Source organism: Tyto alba, unplaced genomic scaffold (genome assembly GCF_018691265.1).
Source record: "Tyto alba isolate M040663 unplaced genomic scaffold, T.alba_DEE_v4.0 Super-Scaffold_22, whole genome shotgun sequence".
NCBI lineage: Eukaryota > Metazoa > Chordata > Aves > Strigiformes > Tytonidae > Tyto > Tyto alba.
In genome coordinates, this window is record NW_024881296.1 from 2,834,004 (window position 1) to 2,854,135 (window position 20,132).

Sequence of the window (20,132 nt, forward strand, 5' to 3'; positions counted from 1 at the left end):
TCATTCCATCTGCCGGCTCTTTCTCGACCACCCTCTGAACTGAATTGCTACAGGACTTGCTAGGACATAAAGAAAGAGCTGCCCTATTTGGCATTAGTATGATCATGAGTATTTACCTTGGGAAGGGTGTGCTTCCAGCTAGCTGAGAATAACAGCCCTCCTGTGCCAGGATGGGCTAGATTTATTCATTGTAACATTTCTTAAATGCTGGAGAGCTGGGACATTGTGGGTCAAGGATTTCATAGAAGCTGAACTCAAATTTAAGGTCTGTCCTATACGTTTAAATTTTACTGAGACAGAATTTTCTCTGTTAATTTATGTATCATACATATTTCTTGCTGATGTGTTAGTCGTTGCAGAATAAAATTGTTTTCTAGTAGTGTAGAGATGGAATTGATTGACAACTGGAAGTTTGATATCATTGAAGCCTATTAGCTGGAAACTCCTGCTAAAGTGCTGGCAATAACACTTCTGCCTGAAGTACAGATTTCATTTGAATTTGCTCGGTTCTGTTTTTTCATTTTGAAGAATTCCTTTTGTGGTCTAGGAGAAGTTCAGGAGGGAAGTTAACGCAGAAGATTATTTCTAAAATTTCATTGCAGTGAGATTTGCCTGTGTGATATTGCCTCAAAGTAGAGCTGCAGCTGGCTAACTCGCTGTTCAGTGGTGTATTACGTAAGCGCTACTGTCAGGCTCTTTTGTCTGTAGAGATCTGTAACAGTCCAGCTTTTGGATTAATAATTCAATGGAAGACATAACTTCTTTGGTATTTCACTTCTATCCTAAATCTCTGCTTTTCACACAGTGTTAGTGCAACAAAATGCAGTTGAATTTTATCAATAAGCTCTATTGAGTGTTATCACATTAACTGGCTGCATTCTAGCACATTGGATCTGTATTTCCTAGAAACACTAGCTTTGGGTAACGCACATGAGGTACTTTGGGCTGGATTCTCAGAAAGCACAGACTACATACCCTCTGCTGTCTGACTTCCAAATCCACTGCCTTTTTTTGATACAGTGTTTTCAACTCATTTAGATGGTAATACTAGAGAATAAATTGTTTAAGTCCTTTATTACAAAGATCAAAAGTCATGGTTACTGTTTACATACACAATTTACAAATTATTCACAAAAGGAATAACAGATATGCAAGAACTGACAGCTTACTTTAGTCCAAGTTGGGGATGGGACGGTGTATTTGTTTCCCTGCTTTATTTACTGAAATAAAAGATATGTTTGTTTTTCGCTGTCTGTGTGTGTTAAACACTGATCTAGTGTTTATGTAGCACCTTTAGTTATAACCATGCAAATGCTTACATACTTATCTTTCTTTGAAAAAGTGCAATGCATGTATAAACATGCATTGAGATCTGTATTCTCTTCACACTACCGAGTGTTTGTTGGTCAGAAATTCTGTTGAGTTTGGTACAATACAGTGGTTTGGGTTGAACAAGTTGATTTGTAGGATTTTACTGATTTGAGCAATGTGTCATTAAAACAAAAACTGAGATTACCATCAGAACTCTTACTCAAAGAACTAAATCAAGTATGGCTGCTATATCTTTCAAGAACACTACATGATCTTAAGATAGATATTAGCCATGTTGTTAGATGTCTTCAATACCACAACTGATTTATTGCTTTTCCTTAATTCAGGTTAGCACGCTTTATACTGTTTCCCCAGAGCTATTTCGGAGACTAGGAAACTTAACAACAAAGAATCCTATTTTGAGAGAATTGGTAAATTAACAAACTTTTCACAGAATGTCTTACAGCATCTAACCAAAGGGAGAATGAGTTTCCAAATCCCCTGTTATGAAAGCACAATATCAACAGTGCAGTAGCTGCCATTTAGCTAAACCTACAAATACCTATAATTTGCACTTTTTGCTGTCCACTGGGATGACATGTATGACAAAATGCTTGAAGGAGCACAGCAGTTTAGGAACAAACACAAGTACAGAAATCACTGATGTGATGTTGCATCCAAATTCTAAGCAATAAAGCAAAACACTTCACAAAAGTTCTTACGCCTAGTGGAACCATTTAGTGAGAATAATCCAAATACTTATGATAATATTATGATGGTATGACTTTCTACCCAGCTATCAAATATTCTGTACTATGAAATTTTCAGTATTCTCAGGGTGGCAGATAAAGAATGTTGCAGATGCCATGGTAAACTTAAAATACAGTAATAGGCAAAGATTTTAGTGGCACCACCATACAGCATAGTTGTTGGAACCTTATGGAACAAAGCAACATTACAGTATGCCTTTGTTAAGGCTTCTTGCTGGTTTAAAAAGGTAGATTTTTCTTTTGGGAGATTGTCCAACAGTATTGGTTTCATATCTCTTCAGTGGAAGGTCTCTTTATTGATCCACATAAGACTGCGTGTTTCATTTGGTTTGCATTCATACTCAATACTGCCAAAACTGTTTCCCCACTGGCAATGATCCCGTTTGTGGTAGTTGTAGAATTTGACTTGCCAGACCGTTTCAAAAACGCCAATGTCATTAAACTGCGAGGAAGAGGGAATATCAGTGTTAGTGAGCTGATTATTTTGTTGATTTCTCTCTCTTAATGAGAAAGAACACTTAGGAAACTATGGAACATAAAACAGCTGATACAGGGTCTATTGTTCCTCAACTCAATAAATCAAACATCTGCAAAGCCTGTTCTAACAGTCACAAAGTCTTTTATGCTTAGGTATGCATAAAACATGAAGGATCATATTCTCCATGTACTGTCCTCTTGCACTTATACCTGGGAAAGGGAAGGGAGTAAAAATGTTCAAGTTCCCATATGGATAAAAGTTACTAACACCAAGAATCAAAGCTGTACTTCTTCCTAAGACAACACAGCAGTAGTTGGCTCAACGATCTCTAAGTGGCTTGTATATACTGTAGATCATGGAGCAGTGATCTGTAGTGATACAGACCATCACTTCACCTTTATACCATACTTAGAGGCTGCAGTTAGGATTGAGAAGATTCCTTCTTTTGCTCAATCTGAAATTTTTAATGTCCTGTATTTTGTAGCCTTGTGTTTGCAGTGTCTTGACAGAGACATGCTGCTATTAGACCACTTACTCCTTCCCTGGAATTCTGTTCTGCATTTTACATGAAACTTAAGCAAAACAAGTTCTTTGTGCATTTCTGTAATTGCTAGTTGTACTGTGAAAGTGCAGCTTTTCAAACTTAGGTATGAGTAACAAAAGCTAGGAAGGAGATAATCAGTGTATTTAGCAGGTAAGGATCTAATACAGTGAAGGAGTAGTGAAACATTGACTGTAAGCTGTCTGATTGTGCTTACAACTTTTAAGTAAATGAGACTATGGCTATAGTAAATTCTGTAGAATAATTTATTTTTTTTTAAAGCCATTGCTAGACACCCTTACAACATCAGAAAAACCTTATGAGTGAGGCTGTCAAGGATAAATTATGACTTTAATTATGGTGATGTAAAATTTGAGTTTCTGTGCTTTGAGACCTTGCAGAGAATCTGAAGTATGTGTGTCTGAAGCCTGTTTTGCTTCAGTATTGAAGCAATTAAACAGTATTGCTGTTAGTCCAGCAGTATGGCTCATTGACTGTGTACGTTGTTAGAAGATACTAGATAGTAGATTCAGCACTACCGAACAGCTCTGTTCTTCAACATTTTTTCCTTTTAAATAATTCCATCACTCACTCTAATGACACCTTCTTCACTTGACTGTTTTCCATTCCTGTTATGTGCCTGGGACCTGACCTTCAATCATCTGCCTAGTATAATCACACTTGCAAAGTCAGTATGAAAGCCCTTTTTCATAGTGACTCTTCCTGACTCTTCCTGAGCAGAGCCTTCTATATCCAGTTTTCTCAGAAGGACATGCTTTGTTTTTGTTTTGTTTTTTTCTTAATTCAAGATGTGGTTTGTAAGTTGCTGCTGCATAATTGACATTGCTTTAAACCTTCCCCCAGCCCACTGTGGTAACTTAAATTTAGCCTTGACAACAGCAGGAGTTGTTGTGTGCTGTTAGTGGAAGGTTTTTATTTGGCTCCAGTTCCAAGTGTTACCTTGAAGGAACAGCTGAAATATTTCTGCTGCTTCCTTTGACCAAGAGAGAATTATGTGTACAGGCTATTTTCTCTCTCATAGTAACTACAACCTTAATTAAGGAATTTTTTAAATTAATCATTTTTGATAGTAATCTTGAATACACTCATAATACAAGATAGTAAAGGTTAGGAACATTGGATATTACTATGCACAATCCACAAAGAGAAATTTTCAGAGAGGAGTGTCAGCCACCCTCAGTGTGGAAACTGAGGAAGAAAAGGCATTTCTAACAGCATTTGTGGAAGGTGATATGATACAAGAGCAGCATTTCATGTCATTAATGTATGGAAGATCTGAATTTCCACAAGATAGAGGAAGAAAACAAATTCTATCTTCTTCCAATGACCCAGTTTGCTGAGTTATCCTGATTAGTTTGACTGCTGTGGATTTCCAGGAGAAGGAAAGAATTAATTGCAGAGCTTTTCTACTACCATGTGCCTCCCCCCCCCAGTACTTAGCACATGCAGCAGCTCGGTGGTGTAATGAGCATTCTGCATCCTCAGAGCTCCCCTTAATTCCTATGGTTCCTGCAGTTGAATACTGGCTCCTCCACTGGGCCTCTATATGGGCTTCCCCAAGGAGGAGGGATGGCCCTACTCTTTGTAGGTCAGGCTTAGAAGCCTATTTCCCTGTCTGCTATTCTGTCATGCAGTGCTATAGGCGTGAATAGTTATTTAATCACTATGACTTTGCATGCTAGGATGATTTGATGGCTATTTATTACTGGGAATAGAGGTCTATCTTCTTTATTCAATCTTAGTCTAGTCTGACCAAGAATAAAATAAGACCCAAAGAGAGGTTTGTGAATTAGTTTACACCATTTGCTAGGCAGTTTAGCAATTTCTGGATAGTGTGCGTAATTGGGCATTCAGGTAGCAAACGCATCCTCAGATTCTGGAATTCAGAATTGTTGGTTTACGTGTATAAACTGTGGCTTTAATAGGTCAGATGTCTACTAGGTAGTTAAAGTAGGAGCACACAGAATTATTTGTTTTAAAGCAGATGAGAAATAAATTCTTACAGACCTTTGTAGACCTGTCTTTCAGGCACTAGACTGGCAGTATCAGGCCAGTTTTTAACTGCAGGACTGACCTCACACTCTATTTCTAATGTGAGTTCAGATCTTATGCCTTGAATAGTGTTTCTGTCTCCCTAGGATGCAACAGGATCCTGCCTGTTCTAGAAAAGGAAGTGGAAGCAGAAGTTCCTCATAGTTGAAAGAAACAGGAAAATTTAAAGATGTGTGCAGTAAGCCCAGTTTTGAAAATTCAGGAAGAATCTTCACTATTTTGGGTATTAGAAGCAGTTTTCAGACTGGGGTATCTGAGGCTGGTTCCCTAAATCTTTTGTGGCTCTGTCTGGCTAAGCAGCTAAATGATGAGTTAAACATGTAAATCCCTGTTGAATTGCCTATATTTAATACTTAAAAGTATCAGTTGTGGATGTCTAAGTCTGTATGGAAGAACCTATCTATCAAGATCAAATCCTAAAAGGAGTTGAGGACCTGCTTAACACTTGAAAATTCTCTTAACTTCATTGTTAATATCCAAGGATTTGATTTGTAAAATCAGCTCTTCGGACAAATATTGTGGCTACTCATTCTGATGCTGCAACAAACCATCTCAGAGCTTGTATCTGAAAATCAGACTCTCCTTGCATTTCTTGGAATTACTTAATTTATGATTTGACTTGGGTTTTCTCCATAAGAAAAGTTAAACTTCCAGATTTTCAGAGTTCAAATCTGTTCTACACTTCAGGGTAAAGGTGGCTATCAAAATAGGGATGCCTTAGTCAAAGCAGTTGTTTTTTGGGGGGAGCACTGCCCTTTCACCTCCTGGTATAAGGACAGTGTGGAATACAACTGCAATACACAACAGTGGCATCCAGCAGCCCTGTTCTGCTGGTTCAGAAGTCATACTGGGTGTTTGGTTTTCCTGGGTGTTAAAAAGAGGTGACTGTATAGAAGAGTGATTAACAAATACTTCAGGGCAGTCTTATTAAACTAAGATTATGAAGTAGTAACTGTTAATTTTGGAGACCCATATCACATTAAGTTACGCATGCTGTAATTATTAGAAACTCCAAATTGAGATGTTAACAGTTTCTATTCAGAAGGGGACTGTCATGCTAAATGGTGATTCCAGAAAAAAATAGTGAAGATAAAGATCAATATGAAATCTTGTGTGCAGTGAGCAAATGTGAGAAAAAGCTGAAATCTGGTGGGTTTGGCAAGGTCCTAAACTTGTATAAATTGGAACAGACCCTTAAGACAGGTTCAGATGAATATGGCTTACTACCACGTTTCCCCTTTTGGTACAGGAGGCACAGAATAAACAGCAAGAATCCCTCACAACTGTAATCAGGAGAGGGAAAAAAAAAAAAAAAAACAAACATCCAAACCAAAACCAGAACAAAACAAATCTCCCTCTGCACCCTGAGCGCACTACCTGAAGAGTGCTGTGGAATCTGCCTGCTGCTCTTCCTGTCTGTCAGCTCTGCTGCCTTATGGGCTGAAGCTTTTGTCATCTCACCCTTGGAGCTTCTCTTTAAGGTTGGGGTGAGGAGCCACTTGTGTACAAATTTAGGTTGGTGGATGCAGAGATAACGGGATAATGGAAGCATATGGGAAAAGAAAGGGAGAAGACAGGCTTCTGGAGAGGGGGATGTTCTCACACATGCTTTCAGCCTCTGGCAGGCCCTCAGGCATCCTGCAGGTGACAGGTGGAAGGTGAGAGTAGTCACTCCTCATGCTTGGGGCATGCTCTGCTCCAAAAAACCTGGCAGGGCTGGCAGGCAAAAGAGGGGTTCCCTGTATGCCAAGGTCTTGGGATTGAATTCCCAGCCAGCGATGTAGGAATGAGTTGCCTGAAATCCTGCAGAAGAGGCAAGAGGGGTTCAGCACCCATTTCTTTCTGCTGAAGCACCCCAAAGGGCTTTGCATGTCTCTGTAAATCACCCTATCGCTTCCTGGCCCTTGCTGCCCTTCCGGCTTCCCTTCGGGAAGCAGGGCTTGTGTTTTCCGGTTTACTGATGCAAAGCAGAGAGGAGGGCAGCAGCTGTGATCAGTTTGCCCTGGAATATTAGACCTCCACACCTTTCTTTGGGATTCAACGCCCTGCTGCCTTCCCTTGTCTTCCCATGCCAGGCCTGGAGAACCACATACCTGCATGTTGACCTGGATGGGCTGTCTTTCCCCACTCTTGGTATGGGGCACCCCTTCTGTGTCGTAGATGCCTGTGTAAGAGGCTACCTGTGCATCCCTTGATTTCTCTTCCAGTGGGACATTGACACCCCCGATGCCCATTGTCCTGCAAAGAGAGGAGATCCAGCCTTTCAGCAGCCCAGCATGCCCCTTTCCTGGCAGTTCGGAGCCAGCACGTGGGCTCACAGCCTGGCAGCCTCTGCGCTGGGGGATGCTTCATGGATTTTGGCAGACCTGCAGCTGCTGCTGACTCACTGGGGCTCCTGAGATATGTCAGGGCTCTGCAGTCACCCAGGGAAGGTGTAGAAAGGAGAGGCAGGAGGGATCTGCTCTGGAGTAGGTGGGGAGAGGTTAGGCGAATCCACCCAGGGCCTCTTCCCTATCTGCATCCTACCCGGTCCCAGACTGTGCTTTGCCATGCTGCAGCAAGGTTTGGGTGTGCTGCAGCCCTGAAGTGCAGGGCTGGAGCTGCCGCTTCCCTCTGCCTCCAGGGCAAACCGCGGGCACGGCGGGACGAAAGCACCTGGGCTTGAAAGAGCTCCGGGAGAAGGTGGGGAGGGAGCGACTCCTAAACGCGGCCTCTCGCCGGAGGCAGACGGGCCAAATAACCGCGAACAGCTGGCCAGTGACCGAGAAAGGGGGCCACCCACCCAAAAGGGGCGGGGAGGAAGAAATCACGGAACCCCGTGCCGTCAGCCTGGCAGGAAAAAAATATGAAACCTCTAAAAATAAAGCTGCGTGGACGGGCTGGGCCGGGGGGAGCCGCCCCGAGCAGGGAGGCTGCACTTACGTGGCCTGGACGGTGCCGGGCCGCAAGGCCACCTCGATCTTGTATTTGGCCCCTGTCAGCAGCTTGATGGTGCGGTTCTGACCGAAGCGCTGCCCGTCCACCTTGAAATACACCGCCCCGTCGTTGGGCTGGATTTTGAGGGAGACGCTGATTTTCACGAGGCCGGGGATGTCTCCCATCGCTTGTCGCCACGGGGTGGAACTGCGGGCTCTGCGCTCCTCTCGCCCCTTCCGCTGAAGGCTGGGACAGAAGAGCGAGTCTGCGACGGAGAGGAGGAGGAGGAGGGAGGAGGAAGAGGAGGGGCTGCCGGATCCCAACCAGCCCAGCCCTTCCCAAAAGCGGTAGATGATATATTTGGGTTTTTTTTTTCCCCTCCCCCTAATCGCGGCGCAGCATCTGGGCGGCGGATGCAGCCCGTTCCCCCGGCCGCCCCACCCCACCCCACCCCCCCGCAAATCTCCCCATCTGGGGGACATTTGCAGCTGCTCCGACTGCCGTCGGTTTCCAGGGAGTTAATCCGGCCCCGATTAGTGCAGCCTTAATCCCGCCGTTCGTGGCGGAGGGAGCCCCGGGGCCGCGGGCCGGGCGGCGCCGGTTCAGCACCACGGCTGCGGACAGCGGCGCGGGCGGGGAGCGCCCCACGGGGCTGCCCCGCCCCGGGCAGCGCGCTGGGGGCACGCGTGGGGGGGGGGGGGGGGTGTTGACCCCCTTCCAAATCACCCTGCTGAGCCCCTCCCCGCGGGGAGCCGTCTCCTGCGGGCTGGTCGAGCCCGCTGGGGTGGACTGAAGCATCTGCATGGCGGCTCGAAGGAGCCAGGGCTGCCTGAGAGAGGGAGGGGAGGGCCGAAAGCCAAGACGTGGTTTGGTGGCTCTTCTCCCTCCCTGTACAAAAAAAGGCTTTTGTGAGCCACCGTCCCTAGACTGAGGGTCAGTTTCTTGCTCCCGGAAGTCAGCAGTCAACATCGATATTTGGTTCAGAGTTTCTGCTGGGATTTTTTAAAGCACTTTATTGCAATCTTCTTATTTTAATAGGAAAAAATCCCACTGTAATTGCAGTATCAGATCAGAATCTCATTTATTTAAGTCTAATACTACTCTTTACCTATGGCTGGTACCATTTCTTCAAGAAGAAAGATCTCTGAAACTGGAAGTTGTACCATAATTCAACTCCCTGCCGGTCTCATTCCCATCTAATAGTTTAACCCAGGAGCAGGTTTGTGCATCCTTTCCATTATTTTTCATTTGTTCTTGTTTGCTGTTAAAACTGCAACATTCTTATGGCTGACACGGGATTTAGGCCACAAATATATTTCTTGTTTGATTGGTCATTATAGCAGAGTTAATGATTTTATTAGGAGAATTTCACAGTTACGTGTTGCGCTGGACCTGGCCTTTTTCTTTGTTTTTCTTGAGCTGGGATGTACACATGGTGGTAAAAGGTAGTATTGCTAAACCGAATGGAAGATATAGCATTACCCAGCTGCATTTGTTTGTGCGTGCAAGTTAATCAGTGAAATAAATCTTATTGTGAACATTAAGCAAAAGAATACATTCTGTTGAAAACAACCTCTGGGGAAAAAACAAACAAACAAACAAACCCTACTGTATTTGCCTTGATCAGATATCCAACTAAGAATAGGTTTCATAATGTGTTCAGCCAGCCAGGATTCCACAAAGATAAGGGCAGGGTGTGATCCCTGCCTCTAAAAACTATGTATGTGATGAGTTTTGTAAGTAACATCCTACCTTTGATAGCAGTCACTGGCAGCAGGAACTTCCCTACAGGGAAGTAGTTAGGCAGTGCAGTCATTGCTTCTCCCGCTGAAGAGTCAAGAGTGAAACAAATGCTATTAAAAAAAAAAATCAACATTTCTCTGTGTATGATGAGGTAGCAGCATTATCAGCATTAATGTTTGAGAAGAATCTTTTGTGCTTGGTGAGTCACATAAGACTTGTATTGTCAAAGGGCATCTAATCAAAAAGTAGTTGCATCTAATGAAGTCATAAGTTGCAGGAGCAATTCATCCCACAGTGGGGACCAACATTTGATCACAAATCATACACTGAACTCACAGATTTGTTGCAAAGATATCTGCTGACTTTAAAGGTCCTCAAAAGCAGTCCACCAAAAGTTAGGTAAAATTAATCCCTTCAACCATTGTTGAGATCAACAATGAATGGTCTCAAAAATATCTTGGAAGTTATCAGACAATCAAAGGGTATGCACAGGTTTTCAGATGAGGAAGAAGCTGCTATATATAGACATTTATCTCGTAATAGTATGGCTCCATAAAAGAAGACTAAATTTGTGTTTCTCCTTATCTTTTTTGCTCATTACAAGAGAATTCTCATTTTTCATTATATTCTGCTGAAACTGCTGCACTTTGTGGCTTGTTGGAAGTTTTGCTTGCAGCAATTCCCACTTCTGTAAATTTAAATGTAATTCAGTACAAAATCACAGAGGCCTTACATGTGGGGAACCTGATAGTATCACTTAAAGTGGTGTGTAAAGAATAATGGCCATTGCCAGGGATCAGTTTTACTTGCCTCATGGGCCAGACATATCATGTTGTAGTAAATTGTGTGTAGCTGAAGACATTGATTACAGTTAATTTTCCAAATACATAAGAGGTCAGATCTATACCGAGGTTTTTTCCCTTATTATTTCTGCCTGAATGATATCTTTCTCTGACACAGCTCAGGCTATGACTTTACTCCAAACCACTATGGCAAAAAGTGGCAAGAATGAGGGAGAACTAAAAAAGCATCATATTATGGATTATGTATGCATAGGCTGAGTAACTTTTACCATGTAAAGTGAAACATTGGTCAGAGTAGAATATTTATCAAGGAGGAATTTTAAACAGGCATTGCTTTTTTTTTTTTTTTTTTTTTTTTTTTTTCTCCAATCAATCCAATAACTTCATGTACATTTACTTATCTGATCCTACCAGATACTCTTTATCAGTGTAGATCAAGGGGAGGGCTTGCCTTTGCTGAGTCTTTCTGGGAGGTTAGTTTTGTTGCTGCCCACCTTAATGACCCTGACCTGCTTCACCCGGGGCACCTGCCCACAGCTCTGCCCATGGGCTCCATTTCAGCTCAGCCTTGGGCCTTCTCTCCCTTTCTCAGTTATGCTTAGGAGTGCTGTTCTCCACATCTGCCACAGACATATCCAGCTGTGGATGTTGTTGATCTTGGTCTGCAGGCTGACTACCTGGCTTGACTTTAGACCATCCCCATGGGTATGGTGGGATTGGCCCTGGCTAGAGACACCCATGCCCTTCCAGTCCCTGTGAGGATTTTCTGTGTGTCTCAACCCCCAAGCTGCTGCATGGTTACTTCATGTTAATTGTCTGATATTCTGTAGGGAGCAAAATAACTGCAGGATGAAGGAGACAGTGTGGTTTTGCCAGGAGCACAGAGCAAATGTGCTAGCAAAATTCAAAGCTAAATATATCATCATAGGCTTAGGACAAGGTCCCATTTCTCCTAAGCCACAGAAGTAATTTACTTCCAGGAACAAAGAGGTAAATTTGTGTCCATTCATATGATCTCTTCACCTACATTTGAGGGGTCAACATTGGAATCTTTAATGTTTTTGTACAGTGCAAAAGTGCCTTTTTTATTTTTTTCAGTCCTTCAAATCTACCTTTTTTTCCCTGGCACCTGAGGCTTCCCAACCTGTTGTCTGGAATCAGCAAGGTAAGTTAAACTAATTCACTTCCCTTGAGGCAGGAACATTGCAGCACTCCCCTGTGCGCTGGTGAACCCCTTAGTGCTTCTGAAGGGGGTGGTGAGCCCCTGCAAGTGAGCTGCAGCCAGCACGCTCAGCTATTCTCATCTCTCTTTTTCTTCCTAGAACTAAGAAAGTCTTGTCACACTGCAGCTTCATCCTTCAAGACCTCTCTCTTGTGACTAGGCCTTCCCTGCTGCAGCTACCTCACCTGCATGTGTCACTGATGGGGAACGACTGCAGGGCAGAGGTGAGTAGGTTCACAGGTGAGGTAGGATGCATCCAATGAAAAGCCAGAGCTAATATGCAGATAAGTCATGGCCTATGTTTTGTGCTAGTCCAATTTGTCTAGAAAACATACTGGAGAAATCCATTTGGTTTCTTGACTGTGTCCGCTCAATATGATCTTTCTGTGCATGATGATATGTCAACTGCATAAGCTTTTCAGTATTAATTGTTTATGCAGGCCTTCCCACTTAGAGTTGCTGCACTAATTCTACTTCGTAGCTCCACAATAATTAAATATATAAAATGTGCCTTGAGGTCAGAACAAGATGGTTCATTTATGACAGCCAACCCACAGCATTTAGATTCCAAGGTGACATGGACAATACCTGTAACGGTCTTTTTATACTTGCCCCTCTTTGATTCCTTTCTTAACACAGTGCTAAATTTGGAAGTGTTCCAGTTTCGGGCTTCTTTTCGAGAGGTGGATCCAGAGCCACAATCGCTCATCTGCTAAAAATAGCCATATGTGTGATTCCATATGGAGTGAATTGTGCTGAGACTTGCACCTGCCAGCTCTCAATTTAATACTGTAATTCTTTTGAGGTCTCTGCCTCTACGCAGAAGTGAGAAAGGGTTTTACTGAACTATAAGCCAGACTGAGTCTTTATCACCTTTACAAACCACTTGTGTATATTATTTTTCCATGTAGGCAGTCGTTTTGAACACACTGCATTTGATTTAATTTCCCCTGGAAATGCAGATTGATTTGCTGGAGAGATGCATATTTATGGAGAATTCTCGTGCTCTGTTACAGATGGAGTGGGTTTATGGCATTTACAATGCAGCAAACATGTTTGAAGAACAGCTATGCAAGGCTAGCAGAGAGCGCAGTGAAGCTAAAGTAACAAGCTGAGAAGCTGCCTGTCTTCCTTGCAGCTGACACATTTATTTGCAAAGATATGGTTCCAATTTTTGGTATAAACACCCATCAGTCTCTCAGCTAGATCCCTTGCTCAGATAAGGTCACTTTTTTTTTTTTTTTTTTTTTTTTTTAAATTCTTGCAGGATTGCACCCTGAAGTAGCAGAAAAAAACCCAGAATTTTCTGAGGAAATACAGGAGCAAGATCTTCTGTGCAAGAACAGATCACCCACCAGCAAACTGAGCTAAGATACAGAGCTCTGATACTGATTGTGCTATTGTGACATGTTACTAATCCAGCCTCACACTCCTTTACCTACTAAGGACAGAAATGAGGAGAACAGGGTAAGTTATAGCAGGTTTTCACAATGCAGGTTACTTTCTGCCAGACAACGCTCTATCCTCCAGTCTGTGGAGAGCTAGAAGAAATACAGCTTTTCTGCTCTCTTATGCCTGATGCTACTTTTTAGGAATGGCTGCATAAAGAAGGCATGCACCAGCAGTCCAGGCCATCCCTCACACCTGACATGGCTACTGTATGGCTAAAGACCATTTTGCTTTACATGAGTGATTTAGCTGATCCGCACGTTTCTGCTTGGGGCAAGATGAAGTGCTGATTCCTCTGTGATGATGTGTGATAAATGAAACCAAGCCTCAGTGTTAAAAGAAAAGGATTGTTCCAGACTTGTAAAGGTAGAAGGGCAAAAGAGATATCTGAGATTTGAAGATGAAATAGAAACAATATAAAGAAAAGAAGTGTTATAAAAGTAGTTGTTTCCAGCTAATATTGGATGGAGGTAATTTTATGCTTTCACACTGAGTTGCTTAAGTAGCTAATGGTAGATTCTGGAGTAATTTGCTTGGTGCCACTCTGTCTAGAATTGTATTTCACACCTCTAAGGGCTTTTCATGCAGGTAAATGAGAAACTGAGCTTTTGTGAAAGTGTGGAGTCAGCATCCTTTTTTGTTCAGATTAAACTACTTTTTAATATAGTGTTATATAGATGTTCTATTGAAGAGGATCTGTTCCTGGACATTTCATATCACCAATTTACTGTGCAGAGCCCTGTCATCCTGACTCAGCACAAACACTGAATGCCAGTCTTGGTCCAGCTGGGATCAGAATGACGTGCCAAATAATGACAAAATCCTCTGTTTGTGAAGGGGGAGCATTGCCAAGAGCAAATGCTGCCATCTGTATGCAAGCCCCCGATTTATTACCCCCTGTTTACATCTTTAATTTCTGTTTTTCCCATCCTACTGACCTTCAGTTCTAGTCTGTTTACTCCAGTGTTTACATCTTTTATTTCTGTTTCTCCCATCCTACTGACCCTCAGATCTAGTCTGTTTACTGACCACTCGCTCATCACACGCTCCACAGGTGCTATTCTGACCTGCAACTTCTCATGCTCACAACAAGGTGATCTGCACTGCTGCTTCATTTACCCACAACCGTCCTTCTAGTTTGAGGGTCAGTTTACAATTTTGCTAACCATCAATTCTTCGTTCCCACAACTGAACCAGCAAGAGCAGGAGAGCAGGAAAACCTATGGAAAGGCTGCCTGCAGGGAGGAAAATGCTGGCAGATTCTTTTGTCTTTGTTCCTCGTAAATCCTTCCAGCTGGGGGAGGCTTTCCCTTTCCTCAGATCTGAGGGGCTGCAAGGTAAAGACAGAAGGAAGAGCCAACTGTAAGCCAGCTCTTCACCCCTAATGCTTGCCCAGGTTCTGTAGCATTATGGCCTCAAGGCAGCTAATAAAGGGATAGCTTGGCATCTAGCCATACTGTGAAAGGTATTTAATTTGAGTTGTCTATGACCTGTATTTTTGGGTTATCCAATCAGAGAAAAAAAAAAAAAAAAGTGTACCTTTTCCCAAAGATGGAACCACTGGAATGAAAGGGAAGAGAAGGAAATAATTCACCTTCTTAAAGCAAAAGGAATTACTGACCAAAGAAGACATTATACAGGAGAAGTCTGCTGAGTCCATCAAGCATAATTTTAAGGCTTATGGGAAATGAAGGAGGCCTTCACAGAAATGTAACTCAGGAATTCAGTTAGATCATCTCAACTCTGGGAATGCATCTTCAATTCTTTCTAGGCCCTGGGACTGGTAGGCAGATTCTTTACTCTAAATGTGACACAAAGCTTTCTGATTACTTTTTAGTGATAAAATTTTACTTCTAGCTCGGCTTCCAAAGAGCACGTGTACTATGTGTGAGTTTCTGTCTCTCTAATAATTTTTGAATCTCTTGCCTGATGTCAAGTACACTTGGAATTGGAAAGCATATATTGAATCTTTGATTTGCAAACTGCCTAATGGATGATTTAGCTTGGTCAGCAGCTAGGGCCTTTAACAGCAATCAGATCCTCACAATATCATGATTTACATGAGCAAAGGAACAACATACTGAGACTCTGTAGGTTCTATAAACAAAACCTGAATGACCTAATAATCCAGAAAATCATCACAAAAAGGCATGCTTTGGGCAGAATGCACTGCAAACTGTATAGCCCAAGACTGCTGGTACAGACAGGTGCTCTGCCTGAAGATGAGACTGGAGGGGTCATCTGAGCAGCAGCTAGTTGAGAAAGGTCTGGAAAGAAAAATCTCAGTTCAGACAGTGAAGATGAACATTCAGTAGTTGGGATAGTGAAGCACTAATACAGATAACTGAGGAAGGAGTGGAGTCTCCTCTGTGGGAGAACCACTAGATAGGCATCAATGAGGATGAGAAAGTCTCTGAGGTGAGGCCTCTTCTAATCTGATCCTCAATCACAGACTTTGTCAGACTTCTGTATACGCCCGAGTAAAGGCTGAGACAGAGTCAAATGGAGAGCAGGAATTGCTGTCTGCAGAAAAAGTCCCTCTTTGGGGATTTTTACAAGTGGCAGAGGTGACAGATGGAGTAACCCTGGGCTCAACCCTTATCTGAACAGACTCAGCTGTAAAAGTGATGATCTGGGGTCTTGTGCATGGGAGAATACTTTGCTCTCGGCAATGCAGCTGCTTCTTTATTGCCTCCCATATACCACCACCCTTGCTTCTGAATGGGGAAGAGGGATGGTGACTCTGCTATGTATCAACTTTCGGAAAATTATGGGTTTGTTTTATTTTTTTTACCAATTATAGCCAAATGAACTCTGCAGCCAGTAAAAGATGATCATACAAAGTGATGTTCTGCAGCACTTTCTGCAATGAGCTGATTTAATCCATTTTTGCCTATTTGACAGCTAACTTCTTTGGGTGGTCTCAGCACTGAACTCCAAAACCTGATCAAGTCTGATAAATAAATTTCTTGTATCAGCAGAGGGCGCATCATCATTAACTAAGTGAGGGCCCTCCAGCTCGCTGCCAGAACCCATGTGCTCACCCACTGGGAGCCAGTCTTCAAAGACTGGATGAAGTGACAGAACTGGTGAGTTGGAAACCTGCCTCTGAGATCTTTTTGGCATGCACCAAGCAGCAACACAGCATACCGCCTTGCTTGTTGTTTTGCTAGATTTCATGTATTTGCAGAGTGGGCCTGATTTCTTGGGATTGGGCACTAACATACTTATTTAATTTCCCAGGATTCTGTCATCAAGGCTGGCCGTATTTGATACAGTTGAGTGTTTTGCAAGCTGTTGTGTTCTGTCAGAGGCAAACTATAAATACACACATGCTTCTGCGTTTCCCTATCTCACTCTGTAAGAGGAAATGGGCTTGTTTTCATGTGATTAGCAGGCAGAGGAACTTGTGAAAGTGACACAGCTGTACTGTGAAAAACGCCAGCCCACTGGCTTTTCTACCAGAGGAACTTAACTGCCAGCACTGAGAGACCAGAGAGCAGGATTGCCTGAGAAATGGAGCGAGAACCAATGCGCATAAGGGAGGGCTACTTGGTTAAGAAGGTAAGTGGGCAGTTTTGGACCAAGTGGAGGAGGAAGCTAATTCTGAACACGTTAAGGAGGTGTAGGGAAACATACTTCAGTTTTTAAAAAAAGGATCATTTTTTCCAAAAAGAATAGGCAAATGAACAGAATTCCTTAAGCAGTAAAATAATGTGGTATTAGTGATTATAGAGGTACTTGCTAGCAGTTATCTCTTGTCTGAATACTACATAACGCATTTTGAACACATCTTGGATGTATCTTTGGATCAGAAGATTTGTATTTTTATTAAGTAACCTAATGTCCTTAGTGGAAGCTTGGTAACAGCTTGAAATGGCCGCAGCCTACTCCATTGCACTTATTCGCTGAGTTAAACATCAAAGAAGCATCATGACATTAAAGAGGTCAGATCACCTTTGCGTAGAGACAGTGTGGGGGGCCATGAGCACTTCCCTTCTTTGGGAAGGCAGTCGCTGCCCCACAGCAACCTCTGCTCTGGAGTCTTTTGTGATAGAGCCCTTAGGATAAGGCCTTGACTTTTGATTAAATCCTTAGTGAGATCAGTCTGGCTTAAGGTAGCCTAACTAAACAGTGTCAGTCCTGGAGCAAGAGAGGAGCTCTCTCTCGTGGTGTCTGCTCATCAGAATGAGAATGTCACTCATTAGAACAACTGACTGGAGTGATCTCTAGGCTGGGACTGGTGTTGTGAAGAGGCCGCTCCTCGGTCTTATTTCCACTGACACTGAAAGGAAGGAAGTTCATAAAGTAATCGCAAAGCTGCAGTGATGCTGTCACGCGGAAGGAAAGCACCAAATTCATGCTGTGCAGATTGCAGAACTCTAGTTCCAATTGCCTGATATATAGAGCAAGTGGCTTATGATCTGTATTCTTCCTTGACAGGGGAATGGCTGGAAATTTAGACACTGGGACAATCCCCAACTGTGTGGCTGGCTGGGTATTCCAGGGAAAAGATATATACAGATGTGCCAGTGTCAGTCCCTTGCATTCCTGCAGGTGCTGGGTCCCCAGACACTCTCTGTGCAGGTAGTGCTAAAGTTGCTGCTGGGTGCTATTGCAATAGCAACAGGGAAATGGGAATTGTGCCCATTTCCAAGAATGTCCTTGTAGGTTCTTACAGAAGTGAGCTTATGCTGGTGGTGAGGAGAAGCAGGGTGCTAGAGAAAGGAATGGAGGGCAAAAGGAGCAGAAGATACAGATCAGATGAGTACCAGCTGTTTGATACATCAGTGAGACTGCTATGAATTTCACAATCAGAGCTTCCAGCAAGGACAAGCATGCTTCTGGTTAACCCTACCTGTTAATTATGTACTCTTCTCCTCTCCTTTATGCCTGTAAAGTGAAACCAAGGATTTGACGTCCCAAAGAAGCCATCCAAGCAGCTACAGCTCTCTTTGCAGAGATATCTACATTAGGCTGGGGAACAGTGCTGTGCTTGGGGGTCAGTGCTTTAGCTGGGACACTGTGACCTCCAGTAAACATGGGTTCAGACTTCAGTGTTGATTTAGGTCAGCTTAAACCTCTATTTGTATATTTTGGGGACCTCGTGTCATCTTCTGAGCATAAGAAACAGCTAATTTTCTAATGTTGTAGTGCTGCAGGTGTTATAAAAAGAAGTTGTTCTACCAAAGGGAAGTTGTATGTATTTTTAAAATGGTTAGTGATGTCAGAGAGCAATTCAAGGAACACCTGTCTGCATCTGCAGTCTTTGGAGTAGGTGTAACAATTTGATTTTTAGTCCAAGAAAATCAAGTCTAGCATCCTGCTTGCTTCTTTTTCATGAGACGTTTTAGATGAAAACAATGTGACCGTGTCTGGGTTTGCTGATGGTGTGGATGTGAGACTACCAGTCTAAAGCTGCTCTGCGGTGGCTTCCATTGGCAGAGCATGTCAGAGTGGTCTTCAGAAAGCACTGGACTTGCCTCTTTATGAGCAGAAGTATTGTAACCTGTGGTAAACCCACGATCAGAAGGAAATTTCAGTAGTTCTTGTCTTGACTCATCATCTTAATTGATTTCTTAGCAGAAAATCAATGAGTGGGTCAATTTGGGCTCTCAAAAAATGGTAAATTCTTTCAGCTTAATAAAAAAAAATAATCCAAAGAAAACAGCAGTCAGCCCATATGTGGTACCCAGATGAGATTCTTTTTTGTAGTTCCCTGTTTAGCTAGGTTTCCAGAGAGCCCCCAGGGCAGTGACTTTCCTTTGGAAGGTAGCATTCATCCGTGGGGCACATTCTGCTTTCAGTTATGGCTGCAGAGGCTGGAAGCAGGTCCTGCTCTTAATACCATCTTGGCTGACACATTTCCCTCCCCACCCTGTAACTGAACATAAAGTCTGATTCAGAGTGCAAAAGGCCTTCTGTGGAAGGGCAGGCAGCAAAAAAATGGATGTGACAGACAAAGGGTTAATTTGGGGAATAAAAATCCCCACTTCACTGTGTTTCTGTCCCATTCACTTCTGCAGAAATACAAAATGCAAATGTTACTGACTGCGCCCAGTTCTCTGGTTTAACAAACCAAAACAAGCCATTTTGCACAGCACAGTGGTGGGTACCTTGCTTCTGTCTGCAGCTTTCGCTCTGCTCAGCCATCATGGTCTGAGGAGGACAGGGATGCTGTGGATGGAGTTGTAGAAGGAGGAGGATAAATTTAGGTCTCTCTTTGTAACAGAAAGAGCAAGGGAAACTAGTCTTTTCAAAGGATGGCCTCTGATTTGGGGCCCACAAATGTTGGTTGTGCTTTGGTAACTCTTCAGAGTTGGTATTCAGCATATCTAAATGTTCATTTGGATGAGCAGTTAGTCACTTGGTTATCTGGGATTGTGACCAGTTTTGAATCTGGTTGCAGTCAGGACCAAAGAGGTCATCTAGCTAGAGTGCAACAGTCTTAGTACTTCTAGAGGTTAATTGTGCTCAACACAGAGAAACAGGTCGTTCCTCTCTGAGTCCCTGAAAGTTTTGCTTTCATGTTTCACTATATGTAAAATCCGGCCCTGTCTTTATCTCTGTATTTCTTGCATCTAACAGCTGTGTTTCAGGAATAGGAAGTAAAAGCCTTAAAAGGTGAAATGGAGCACTTCAGTTCTTCACCACAGCAGTTAGAGATCTGCAGCCTCAGGCTCTTAAACTATTCATTACTCTTACAGTTTGTTCTTATATGTCTAGAAATCCTCCAAGATGTGTGTTTTCTTACCAGACAGCCAAGCCTCAGTGACTGACTGTATTGTAGCGTTAAGTCCTAAATAGAGCACAGGATGCCCAAGTT

The 20,132-nt window shown here is 43.0% G+C and overlaps 2 protein-coding genes across 10 annotated transcripts in view; one reads left to right on the plus strand and one right to left on the minus strand.

The window, feature by feature from the left end:
• PLEK (pleckstrin) overlaps positions 1-20,132 on the plus strand; it is a 67,774-nt gene that overhangs the window by 33,385 nt on the left and 14,257 nt on the right. For 3 of the 9 annotated variants that reach the window (XM_042796187.1, XM_032993497.2, XM_042796189.1), the window contains 4 exons: positions 11,958-12,081; positions 13,125-13,324; positions 16,288-16,395; positions 16,550-16,870. In XM_042796187.1, the coding sequence (XP_042652121.1) occupies positions 16,823-16,870 (48 nt within the window). In that variant the 5' untranslated portion in view covers positions 11,958-12,081; positions 13,125-13,324; positions 16,288-16,395; positions 16,550-16,822. Of the gene's footprint in view, positions 1-8,341; positions 8,437-9,166; positions 9,309-11,733; positions 11,801-11,957; positions 12,082-13,124; positions 13,325-16,287; positions 16,396-16,549; positions 16,871-20,132 lie in introns of those variants that run through there. The other 6 variants (XM_042796188.1, XM_042796190.1, XM_042796191.1 and 3 more) reach the window with 6 other exon arrangements.
• On the minus strand, positions 907-8,280 carry CNRIP1 (cannabinoid receptor interacting protein 1). Its single transcript, XM_032993508.2, has 3 exons — positions 8,096-8,280; positions 7,267-7,411; positions 907-2,523 (listed from the first exon to the last, which is right to left on the minus strand). The coding sequence occupies exons 1-3, from the start codon at positions 8,272-8,274 to the stop codon at positions 2,359-2,361; spliced, it is 489 nt and encodes a 162-aa protein (XP_032849399.1). The 5' UTR covers positions 8,275-8,280; the 3' UTR covers positions 907-2,358.

Coding starts and splice junctions, on each gene's coding strand:
- CNRIP1 (XM_032993508.2), bottom strand. CDS start 8,274: ATGGGAGACATCCCCGGCCTCGTGAAAATCAGCGTCTCCCTCAAAATC. Junction 7,412..8,095: donor CCCGGCACCGTCCAGGCCAC/GTAAGTGCAGCC, acceptor CTCTCTTTGCAG/GACAATGGGCATCGGGGGTG. Junction 2,524..7,266: donor CCATCCAGGTCAACATGCAG/GTATGTGGTTCT, acceptor TCTTCCTCGCAG/TTTAATGACATTGGCGTTTT.